Source organism: Vanessa cardui, chromosome 12, assembly GCF_905220365.1.
Source record: "Vanessa cardui chromosome 12, ilVanCard2.1, whole genome shotgun sequence".
NCBI lineage: Eukaryota > Metazoa > Arthropoda > Insecta > Lepidoptera > Nymphalidae > Vanessa > Vanessa cardui.
Genome location: NC_061134.1, coordinates 12,365,581 through 12,379,178, shown reverse-complemented (window position 1 = coordinate 12,379,178; position 13,598 = coordinate 12,365,581). Strand labels below are relative to the sequence as shown.

General features: G+C 30.6%; 1 protein-coding gene across 4 annotated transcripts in view; it reads left to right on the top strand.

Moving 5' to 3' along the window:
- The window catches only part of LOC124534091 (RING finger protein nhl-1), a 121,868-nt gene extending 112,433 nt beyond the window's left edge, over nucleotides 1-9,435 (top strand). For all 4 annotated transcript variants that reach the window (XM_047109758.1, XM_047109761.1, XM_047109759.1 and 1 more), the window contains 4 exons: nucleotides 4,392-4,532; nucleotides 4,933-5,150; nucleotides 6,934-7,149; nucleotides 8,301-9,435. In XM_047109758.1, the coding sequence (XP_046965714.1) occupies nucleotides 4,392-4,532; nucleotides 4,933-5,150; nucleotides 6,934-7,147 (573 nt within the window). In that variant the 3' untranslated portion in view covers nucleotides 7,148-7,149; nucleotides 8,301-9,435. The remainder of the gene's footprint in view (nucleotides 1-4,391; nucleotides 4,533-4,932; nucleotides 5,151-6,933; nucleotides 7,150-8,300) is intronic.
- Nucleotides 9,436-13,598: the final 4,163 nt, after the last annotated feature.

Sequence of the window (13,598 nt, the reverse complement as noted above, 5' to 3'; positions counted from 1 at the left end):
TCGTAATGAAAAAATCGTTTATTCAACCGTTCCCTTGTATTTATTTCCTAAAAGCTAAAAGTCAAATGGAGACCTGATCGTAAGTGGTGAACAACCCAAATGGTCCATAAAAAAATGTATTGTAAGAAAAAATAACCCTCATAAACTAGCGACAACATCATCATAAACAACAACCTTGCGATTTGGAAAGGATTTCATTCTTCACGTCTGGTGTCACACATTCTTACTTTCATAGAGGAATGCAGCTACACTAAGTATTGCTACCACTAAGAAGGAATTTTGCAAGGCACCACCACATAAATATAACATACATTTTATTTAAGATTTTAAATTAACATGGTTATTAATAATTGCGGGGAATCCAATAATAAAATTATTTGAACCCTTACAAAATAAAATAAAGAATTCGCGAATCGATACGGTGAGTTTCGTCTGCAAAACACGAGATCGAGTTTCGAGTATACATAAAATAGATATAACTAGTGACAATGGTAGGGGTGAAAGTGACAATAGTAGTGGTGACCGGTGTTTACGCAGCAAACGTACGAGAAAGGAGGTAGTCCGATATGGACACTTCTAACATTATCAACATCTACCCGCAAACTTCAGTCTCGTGAACAAGACATTCGTAGATAATGTCGGAATATCGAGCTCCACTGAATAAAAATAAAAAATATGGTAAATATCCCGCAATTAATAACTTTAGTAATACATTTTATTGTTATGAATACATTATGACGCAGCTGTTAATATTTATATTTTGTTATAATAGATTATAGTATAATATTTAACTATAATAATAATAACTACGAAGCTCTTTGTCTCGAGAAAACAATTGAATAATGAATATATAATTAATAATAATTAACAACATCAAATTCCCATGGCAGATGAATATAATAAATTTTAAAATAAAGGTCAAATTAGCTTTATCTTCATGAAATAGCTTATCATAAATATCATCAACAGTATTCTCTTGGGCTGGAATGTAATCATCACCTTTATTCTTCAATAATCCTTTTCTCACTTAACAATTTGTATTAAACAATTATAATAGAATACTTAAATAAGAGAATTATGAAGTATACAATCTCTAAGGATTCACAAAGTCGCGTGTTATTGTTACAAAAGCAATCCTTACTTAAGTACTCAGTAAGAATAAATATATATACAGGCATATGACGTAACGTTCACACACGCATATATACGGATATAAATGTAAATATAAATATAAATATAAATATAAATATAAATATAAATATAAATATAAATATAAATATAAATATAAATATAAATATAAATATAAATATAAATATAAATATAAATATAAATATAAATATAAATATAAATATAAATATAAATATAAATATAAATATAAATATAAATATAAATATAAATATAAATATAAATATAAATATAAATATATGCAATGAGGTATTTGGACAAACAATCATTTTAAATATTATAATCTATATTAATTAGTGCGTGTTTCCGATGGAAACCTATCCTCGATTATAGATCTTTAAAAAATAATATTTTTAGTAATTAACATATAACCACAAAAATCACATAATCGAGATTATTTGATATTTAATCCATAAAATTCAATAAAATGAAGTTTCACGGGCGGCCATGTTTGACGTTTACGGGTACGTTCATTTTGCTCAAAATAATAATTACAAACTAAACTGAAGTCAATGGTATCAATCAAACTCATCCACAATAGATTGTTAATAAATAAAATACCGCATTTGTTAATTTTTATATATTGTATCTGATTTTACCCGGTTTCCCGAAATCCCGGCTTGGGTTTTCGAGTATCAAATAATATACTAAGGTCGTCTTAGGAGCTATTTCGTGTCCAGTACTATATAGCGTCGTAGATATTAACTGAGAGTATCGTATCATGTGAATTTGTTTATTCTCTACGTGTACTTCAATTCGTTTCAATATACCATTATAAACATTATTCTTAATTATAATAATCTTAGGAAAAATCTTGATCATTTTAATAAGTGTATAGAAAAGTATCTTGGTATTGGATGTTAATTACTTAGCAGTATTAACGCTTGGACAGCTGGTTGATTATATTGAGAAACTAGACTTCTTCATGATTAAAAAAAGCTATACTTTTATTTTATATACCACGCGATGCAGCTAGTTAAGCTAAGTGTAATATAAATGTGCTGGACTGGGCAACTGCCTTTTTTACCGAATCTTTACTTGGTGGTAGGGCTTTGTGATAGCCCGTCTGGGTAGGTACCACCCACTCATCAGTTATCCTTCCGCCAAACAACAGTACTCAGTATCGTTGTGTTCCAGTTTGAAGGGTGAGTGAGCCAGTGTAACTACAGGCACAAGGGACATAACATCTTAGCTCTCAAGGTTGGTGGCACATTGACGAACAAGGAATAGGTAATATTTCTTACAGCGTCATTGTCTATGGGTGATGGTCACCACTTACCATCAGGCGGCCCATATGCTCGTCCGCCAACCTATAACATAAAAAAAATCTGTCTTACGTAAATAGGTAACAGCTAAACATTTATAAAATCGTTCGTATTTCAAAAAAGGTTTCATATCTAACAATGTAAGAAAATTTAAGTTAGAATTTTACCTGTACACAATAAAGGATCAAACACAAATGTTCAATCAAACGAAGCGTAAGCGTCCACGACGTTAAATCGTCTGAAAAGCTACGTCTACACCTGTGCGACGACCACGTGAATCTCTTTATTGTTGATATTTCTCACAAGTGTTATCCTCGCATAAAAAACATAAAGTGTATCAATTTTTGAGCCGAGATGGTCCAGTGGTTAGAACACGTGCATTTTAACCGATGATCGCCGGTTCAAACCCAGGCAAGCACCACTGAATATTAATGTGCTTAATTTGTATTTACAATTCATCTCGACCTTGGCGGTGATAAAACATCGTGATTAAACCTGCACGTGTCTAATTTCATAGAAATTCTGCCACATTTGTATTCCGCCAAACCGCATTGGAACAGCGTGATGGAATATCTTCCTTCCTTCAAAGGGAGAGGAGGCCTTAGCCCAGCAGTGGGAAATATACAGGCTGTTCTTATTTGTATCAATTTACATAACGATATGCTTACTGAATTCGCTTACCACATACGAATTGATCACATGTCAGAATATTCATTTCAAAAGGGCCCTTTGTATTCGATTCAGTAATTGAAATTAATTGACATTCCCGATTGATAACAAGTGTTTTCAAACCGACTAATTAACCAGACACGCACTAACGATGTTACGTACGTGACACTATTTTTAAGCGAGAAAATTTTGGTGTTCAGCACAAAGGAATGGTATCGAATTCAATCATTGATTTGCTGTCATTTGAGTTGAAATAAAAATAGAATTTATATATTTCTGATAAACATTGTTGAATTTAAAAGAGTATATACGACCTTTTATATATTTAATAATCAATCCTTCATAGCTCATATGATCTCGTTCTGGACGTTATAAAACTGCTGGATGGATTATTATATGGCTTTTAACAAGAAACAATTGATTGATCAAGAAGGTTTTGCGTTTTGTCTTCTGTTATGTAATAAATTATGATTTTGTATGGAAATGTCGCCTATTATAAATAATGTTAATGTTTTATGTAGACTTATTCTACCCGATCGAAGCTGGGATGGATATTACAAAATGTGAATAGGTTTAATAGCATTGAATATTTCATATCAAACAATAAATAATATTTCAAATTCAATCAACGAAAAGTAAACGAAAAAGAACATATATACAATAAAATAATTAAATTATTATAACAAAATTTAAAAATCTAAATAAAAATAAAGTTAATACAAGTGGGCTTTTACAAGCACTTTTGAATTGTCAATTAATAATTAAGTGAATCTACCACCCACATCAAGCTAACACCTACCTAACAATTTTCTAACAAAGTTTCTAAAATAAAATACACCATAATTTAAGTTATATTATATATATTTGTAAGGTCAGTGAAATCAGTAAACAGTACATTCGCGCATTCACTAAGAAGAACATTTGCGAAATGCTTACTAGAGGCTTCGTTCGTATATTTGTGATGAAGATGCTTCCGATTTTAATTTAAAAATAATCTCTTTCAGCGCAAATGATTTCCGACCACACGCCCAATTTTCAAATGAAACTTTACGCAATACTTCACGAGAAATTCAAAATACAATTTTATTCGTTTCATCACAAAGAAAATTTGTAAACCACAATAGACAGAAACATGACCGTCGTATTTAACCCTTTTCCAATAAATTCATACTTTCTAAAAGTTTTATTGGAACAAGTAAAAGTTTGAAACGATTGTTTTGTATTTTGTTATCGGTTTAACGAAATTTCACCAATTACAATTTTTGTCATCAGGTATTTGATCCCGCCGGTCGCTTCCTAAGATCCTTCGGCAGCCAGGGCACCGGTGATGGAAAATTCAACTACCCATGGGGAATTACCACAGACGCCCTCGGATTTATATACGTGTGTGACAAGGAAAACCATAGAGTACAGGTAAGTTTAAATATGTAATTTTTTTATGCTATTGATTGTCGAACATTTACAAAGAGACCTGTAATGAACAAGCAGATACAAAATATTAAATGCAAATTAAGTTCCCAAGCCTTTAATTTAAGCTTTTAAAATTAATTCCAAATTTTTGAAACATTTTACGAAAAATTGAAAAAGAGAAGGTCTCCTAATTGGATAATGAAATTGGGTTTTCTTCTACTGGAATGAAAACCTTTTCCTACTTAAAGGTTTATAGGTTATCTTTGCAGTTTATTAGATTATTTTTCAAGATGAGAGTAATGCAAAATAATATTTTTTAATATCCATAAATTACTCATTTAACAGACTTAGACTTAAAAGTAATAGCACATATTGTCTAATTAAAATACATTCTCTCAACTAGGTATTCCAATCCGATGGTACGTTTGTGGGTAAATTCGGAAGCTTCGGATCAAAACTTGGACAACTGGAACATCCTCATTATATAGCGGTATCCAGCACTAACCGCGTGCTGGTATCAGACTCCAATAATCACAGGATCCAAGTCTTCGATGTTAATGGAAGGGTTCTATCTTCATTTGGTGAAGAAGGCTCTGAAGATGGACAATTTAAGTTCCCAAGGTTAGTTGGTCTGAATCAAATATATATTCAATTAACAGTAAACAGAACAGTAGTTATAATTTCGAGCCATAATATAATGAAATTCTATATTCAAATTCACTATCTCCAAGCGATAAATAACCTTTCGTATATTCAAAGATCGAACGATATAATAATAACGACCTGATAAATGTCATAAATATCTATCAAATACTTATCACAACACTAGAAACCGGTCTGATTAAACAAACAGTGAAGAGTTCTTAAAGAGGATCGTAAGGGAACGTAATAGGATTATAGTTTGCGAGGTACCTTGTAAACTATCCCTTGATTGGTATCTTGCTAACGAGTAATCGATATTAATATCCTTTGTTTTACATACCGTTCACAATGCCTTGTCTAAATTAATTATGGACAAGATTAGTTGGAATTTCTAAGATATCATGGTTCAATGTGATCTTTAAAATTTATCTACTAGATAATTTGAATTTGAATTTAGAAATTCGTGATTTGTATAGAGCTTTGAAATGGTTTAAGATTTCCAATAAATTATTTTACATCAAGTTACCCATAATAATTTGAAGACGGTGCTAAATTGGTCTTGTTCTTCGTTATAGATTTATATTGTAGAATTGAAGTTAACAAAACCTCAAATTGTTTTTCATGTTTTGTTAACTTCAATTGGTAGATCTTTCGATAGCGTGAACTTTAAACATATATTTCACCATTCAAATGATTTTACAAATAAAATTGGCAGGAGTATAATTTAGTATACCAAGACTTTTCCCATTCGATTCCTAACCAATATTAAGGTCGACAATATCTACTAGCTTATAGATTATACATATATGATCTAAAAGTTAAAATAAATAAAAAAATGTACGGACTTTTTTTATTGGAAAATTAATATAAATTTAAACAAAAATAAGTATGATTTTCTGTATAAACGGTGGGAGCTTAACTCAATACTGTATCGTGACGTTTCAAAAATAGTAGTAGTAGGTAGTGGTAGTGTAACACAAACATTGAAAAGAACTTGTAATCTTTTGAGTTGTCGTGTTACAGGATTAACTTGAATATAGAGCATTTTTATGATTTCAAACGGGTTATGCCTTCAAACTCCATCGCTAAGAAGAGGCGTGACACTCGCACGAAAAACATAATCAAATATACTCTTCGATTTATGATGTGTTGTTTTTGGTTGTGTTATTTTTTTAAATCGATTATTTAAGTTTATAAGTCGCAAATTTATTCATCACAATCAATAAGTAATCACATTATATTCGTCTAGAGCATGATTTGAAGATGAAATCGATTTTTATGTTATATGAAAGAGTCGTAAAGGCAAACATTGTTTTAATTTTATAACGGACACCTTGACCAACTTCTTACGTGAAAATAGTATGACAGCGTGACCCCAAAACGTGATCCAGTTACCGAGTATCTTTAATAGTTCAACTTTAGTTTTACGACCGGACGATATTGTCGTCTTTACTACACTGTAAACGGTGAAGTTTTCAACGTTGAGCACTGAAATAATATTCATTGAAATATTTAAAATCTTTCGATATATCAATATATTTTGATACTTGAAGAGATATCTTGCTTGTAATTAATTTTAAAAAGGAATAGCTCATTTTCGGTGCTGTAACGTCATATTGCATATACGACATTTTTAAATATTTGAAGATTAATTGGACGTAAAAATAACATGCGATGTTATTCATGCCAATAACAAAAAAGTCTTTATGAAAGACTGGTGTTATTTCTTTTAAATATTAATCGTAAACTTTATCATTACCAGGGGTGTTGCCGTTGACGACCAAGGTTACATCGTCGTCGCTGACTCCGGTAACAACAGGATCCAAATCTTCCATCCTGATGGAACCTTCCTCAGGGCTTTCGGGTCTTGGGGGTCTGGGGATGGAGAGTTCAAGGGCCTGGAGGGTATCGCTGTCATGTCTGGTGGCAACATAATCGTATGCGATCGAGAGAACCACCGTGTACAGGTTTTTTAAAGGTAAAATATTTTATAATTAAACTATATTACATCTAGTATGTATGATGCTGTTTCAATTGACCATCAATAAGAAAGTGTAATACTTCTATATTGAATAGACTTCAATTATTTATTTTGTTTAATTCTTATCGCTAGGAAATCTGTAATTAACGTATAACTTCTTGTCATATGTGTATCCCCTAAAGGAAAAAAGATCAAGCTAAGCTCAGCATTAGGGCATTGAAACACTGTTTATTGCTTCCTAATTCTGCCAAAAAATTCAAAAATAAAAAAAAATCAAACGCCAGAATCTCTTGATATTATATTCTTAATTCAAATATTTTATTTCTTTTAAGTATCAGTGATAAAGGATTATACGTTAACAATAATTTAAAACCATCATTTTGTTAGTTAAAATGTATTTACACACTCGTGCAAAGTTTAGATTGAAAGTTGGCTATGAAAGCCGAATTTAAAATGCATGAACTGAAAAGCATTTATTTTAAGAGTTTCGAAACTAGAGCCTCTGATGGATATATTTTAACGAAAATTATTCTAAAATTCGTAACTTTTTTAATATATTATCCAACTACATACATATATATCCTGAGCAAAGCTTATATTAACTTAATCATTGAATATTAATTAGTGTAACTCAATACTGAGTTACGAAAACCATATTTTAAGAATTTTAAATTAATTTTGGATCAATTATTGTTAAATGGTAATTTGAGTCTAAATAGTTAAGCCATTTTTTATCTGGCGAAGCGATGTATACTAATTCATATTGAAAAAATCTTCACATTTAAAATTTAAAAATAACAATTTATTTAAAATATCAATCTTCACTTATAATTTTAAAGTATTTAAATAAGACACTTTGTTGATATAATAAAGACTTATTATAAGTTAGTTGAAGCTTAGTAATGCCAATCCATGTAACTACAGGCACAAGGGACATAGCATCTTAGTTCCCAAGGTTGGTGTCGCATAGACGATGTAAGGAATAGTTAATATTTCTTACAGCGTCATTGTCTATGGGTCATGTTGACCACTTACCATCAGGTGGCCCATATGCTCGTCCGCCAACCTATTCCATAAAAAAAAGTATCTATCAATCGAGCACGTAAGCACATTGACATTTTGACAGTTTCGTATTAATTTTTTTTCAGATTTCCTGAAGAAATCAACATCGACGAACAAAAACTAAAAGATAAATCGAGTATATTATAATATACAAGTATGTAAATAACCTCGTCATTGACCTCGCATGAAAAAATGTCAATTATTAAAAAATAAATAAATAATAAAACATGTAAATTTTAATGCGCAAAAATTAAGTCTTTCGACTGTAAGATTAAAAAAAAAATTACAACGTCGTTCAATTTTGTTTATATTTCATCTCTCTTCATTCATATGTCCCGAATCATTTTCACTGTTTTATCTATTTTGTAAATTTTCTTAAGTAATTTACGTAGGATTTTTAATTTCAAAAATCGAATCTACATAATATTCTTAGATTATTTATATCAATACAATCGCACTATAAAAGAACGAAAACGACTCAACTTCGCTGTCTTAGTGTGCGTGAAAGCTACGCTTGAGATTTGTCATACGTCTTTACTTGTGTGCGTATACTCAAACGCTACGTTTTACGCTTTCATAGACTTGATAAACATATAAATAATCAAAGATATAGATAGAATAGAATCCAAAAATACAGTATATAAGTACAGTTAATCTTTGTAATGCTATGACGAAAAATTACTCATATTTGTAACGATTATTAATTAAAATTAATTAACGATATAAAACGATTTGCAAGCATTTATTATTCGATTGATAACTTTTTTTGTTAGTGACTTTCGCTAAAATTTTCAGTTTTGATTACTAAAAATTTAAAAATAGAATTCGAAGCTAGTGTTTAAGTTATTTTTTTTTTCTCATTTAATTAATATATACAATACATAATCTTTACTGACTGTACTGTGCTATGAAAATCGATTTTAAAATCGATATTTGAAACGATTAATATTAGTGTAATAATAATTTCTAGTCAGATTTAATCACATAGTATTTTACGCCAAATTCTATTGCCAAAAATTATATTTATTTAAAGAAAATAATTGTTTTACGATATAAAATTTTATTTAACTGATTTCTTAATTTTACATCAGCTTTTTTATTTAATATTAAAAGCATAATGAGTAATCGATTTAATGTATTCTTAATAAATAAAATATATTGACGTTAAGTACATTTTGTATGGCTTTCAAGTTTAAATAAAAAATATTTGTTAATGACAAATAGTGTTTTATTTATCAAATATCTCTTCTAAAAATATTTCTAATCAACTGACTTCAAAGAAAGAAATATTACATGTCAAAAACAATACGCTGTAGTTTATTATTTGAATGGGGTAACTAATTAGGATTGTTTGACTTTAAATAAATAAATATTGGACAACATCACATACATTACCCTGATCCCAATGTAAGTAGCTAAAGCACTTGTGTTATGGAAAATCAGTAGTAACGACGGTACCACAAAAACCCAGACCCAAGACAACATAGAAAACTAATGAATTATATTGACTCGGCCGGGGATCGAACCAGAGTGGCGTACCCATGAAAACTCTACACTACTCGACCACGGAGGTCGCCAAGGGACTTTTTGCTTACAAAAAGGTTTTCCTTTCCTGATTACCAGTAAAATCTAAGACATTTATATTGATAAAACGTATCTATCTATGGTATTGAAATTTGAGACTTCCTTCTCCTGGAAATATTGCTAAGGAAAAGTTTGCAAGTTAAAAGCTTATTGTTGTCATACAAATTCTTTGACATCGGAACTAAAAATTAAATGAAATGTTGTCCCTTTATTACTTTGTTAATATGAAGTATTATTCTTCTTTCAATACTGATCAAATACCAAAACTTGTTACATTTAAAATTTCACAATTCACTATACCACAAAGGAAACTCGGCTCAAAGTCACGTTGCTAATAAATTTGTTTAAAAACTCAATATTTGACAACGGACCGCGTATTATGAAAGGTCTTCCCAAGTAATAGGAGCTCAGAATGATAAATTGTCGGTCGCTTCTTATTTCATTATTAGTTACAAGGGTGCTCATATCAGGAGATTCTTTCGTGTTATAAGAAAACGACATTGTTGTTACATTTGTTACTGATGTTATGAAAACCGAGATGGTCCAGTGGTTAGAACGCGTGCATTTTAACCGATAATTGCGGGTTCAAACCCAGGCAAGCACCGCCGATTCATGTGCTTAATTTGTCTTTATTATTTAATCTCGTGGTCAGCGGTGAAGAAAAACATCGTGAGGAAACCTGCATGTGACAAATTTCATAGAAATTCTGCCACATGTGTATTCCATCCACCCGCATTGGAACAGCGTGGTGGAATATATTCCAAACCTTCTTTTCAAAGGGAGAGGAGGCCTTTAGCCCAGCAGTGGGAATTTATAGGCTGTTGTTGTATGCTGAGGGTTCCGTACCATCAGACAGATAGAGACGCTGATGTGTCAACAAATTTAATATTTTAGGGTTTTTACTAAGTAGAGCTAAGGTATTGATTATTGCCAAATTTAATGTTTCTATTTCGACGGGAAGTAGCCTGTGGGTTTTTGATTCATTTTTGAAATGTAAAAAAATAGCATTTGATATTAATTGAAATTGGTCTACGTGATCTGCAGAAATGTTCGAGAAACGGACGAACGACGAAGTGATCTTTTAAGATTTTTTCCTTTAGAAGTTCGAAAACCTAAAAAACTTGATGTCGAGTGTTGAGGAGTTTGTTTAATATGAAGCCAAAACTGTATTAATTGAACGGTAGTAACATCGCTAGTCACCGTTTAACGGTATACATAAAAAATCTATACATACATTATAACTAAAACTAAAAAAATGTTTAACCCTTCGGGTGCCTGGTGCCTGACAGACCCGTCACTTCAAAAAATCAACGATAACTTTTAAATTTTTGGAGCAAACCCGCTGCACTCCTGAGTAGCTTCGCGATACAAACTAACGGCTATTTTGACTACTTTCCCGCTGTCCGCAATGTACACCCATCCGAACAACACGCATTTTATATGCGCTTGGGTCTCAGGGACCCGACCCGACGCGGTGTAACTTTTAATCTTTAAGCTATTATTTTTGTTTTGGCTCTTTAATTTATATTTGGTGGTAAATTATTTGTGGAAAAAATATGAATATAATTATAATGGCTGGGCGATTAATAAATGATGAAATTCGCCAAGCTTAAGAGAGAAATTTTGAAAAAAATGAAGATGAGGATGTAAATTTGATGAAAGTGAATGTGAGTCAGACACATGATTCTGATGATGACAAGGAAGAAGTAAAAGTCTATAACGAACCAGATAACAGTGATATCATATACACAATCAAATGAAAGTGATTTATATGTCCCAGCCATTATGTAATTTTGGTCACAGATCAATATATAAAGATCTTGATTATTATTTCTGGATTCTCAACACTACTGGCATAAACACAAAAGTTAGTAATATGTTAAACAATTCTGATACAATTACAACTAGAAGGAACTTTATAAAAAAATAGGCATGGTATTGACTGCTCCACATCAGACTAAACGACGTAATAGTTGAAAGAAACAAAACCTTACAAATACTTTACGTAAGAGAATCAGCTCTCATTTAGGGGAACCCTCAGAGCCACCACCCAAAGGACATGATGCTGGTAGAAAAATGTGTTGTTATGTATGCCCTAGCCAAAAAGATCTCAAGTCTAAATACATCAGTGTCTCTTGCACAAGTCATATTTTCTTGGAACACGCAATTTTCGTTTGCGAAAATTGTCACATAAATACTGATTAGTTATAAGCAATACCTTTGTTACTTTTAGATCAAAATATAATAGTTTGTAAGTTGATTAATTAGTGCCTTAAATTAATGTGAAGTGTGATTGTTGATCACAATTAAAAAGTTTAATATTGTTGATTTAAACATAAGTGTTTATTTTTATTGCGTAAAATTAGAGCCTTTTTAATTTTTTTAATGTGACTTTCTAGAAGAACTTTAGTTTCATTTTATTTTTAATTAATATAACTAAACAGCTCTAAAATAAATATAAACACATTATTTGGCGTTCTGGGTCCCACAGACCCACCAGGCACGCCATGTAAGTTTTACCCACCAGGCACCCGAAGGGTTAAGAGGTGTTTGACGAATTCAATCTTTAAGACTTAGTATGTAATATATTTGACATTGTTATGTAATATTATTTATAAAAAAAATTCTGTTATTTTTTATACTTATTGAATAATTTCTCCAAAAATTTAATCTTCGTATGATTTTTTTTTCTTTAATTTTTACTTGTAAAAGCTTCAGCCTTTGTTAACTGTGAATTAATGTATTCTTGCTTGATGTTTACACAAATATTAGGGTGTAACTAATCTTCGAACTTTGTAATTTATTATTTAGATATTTATCAGTTGTTACCTGTCTTGTGTGCCATATGTAATAAATAAATAAATAAATAAAATAAATAACAAAATTGCATTGTCCATTTGTAATATTGAAATAACTGTTCTTTACTAAATGCACATATGTAACCCAGTAACCTGTATAGGTTACTGGGTTACATATGTGCGTTTAGTAAAGTTTATTAGAGGTTATTTTGGTAAAGGTTATTTTGGTATCAAAATAAATATTTTTTTCCATTTTTATCGCGTTTGATAGGTCTTTAACTGGCAAAAAGCAGATGCATAAGGAATAACTCAGGCTTCAACTATTGTTGTTAAATTCAAATGCTCACAAAGTCGCGGGCGCAGCTCATTAAGGTTAAAAATTAATTAGTGCACAGGAGCGCTTCATGTTTTTAAATTATTTATTTTTAAAACGGCCTGAAGGTGAACGTTACATTCCCAAGGCGAGCTCTCGTCTATGAATTTGTTAATGTTTAAATAATCATTAGGACACAAACGTTATTTAACAGTTTTTTAACCTCACAATAGATATAACAATGTAATACAACATTTACAATAGATATGCTACTTATTAAAATGCTAATTTAAATACAAAGTTAATTTCCATTGCAAAACATGTATACTTTTAGAAAGGAAAACACGCTTTACTTCGAAACATTTTTACATTTGATTTTTTGTATTCAAATTAATAAATGCTATTATTACGGGTAAAATTATACATAACTAGAAATATTTATGCAGTTCTATAAATATTTTTATTTTATTTATTTATTTATTATTAAGATACACCATCGACTTATCATAATAACTAACACAATATTATAATGCACTAAATATACAATCCAGTATGATTTGCCTTTACAGGTGTATACAACATTGTTGGCATTTGTTTGTGTGCGATTACATGATGCTATTAAAGTATCATCTAAATAGTATAAAACTAAAACAAAACAAAACAAAATAAAAGCTAGGTGCAAACAAAGT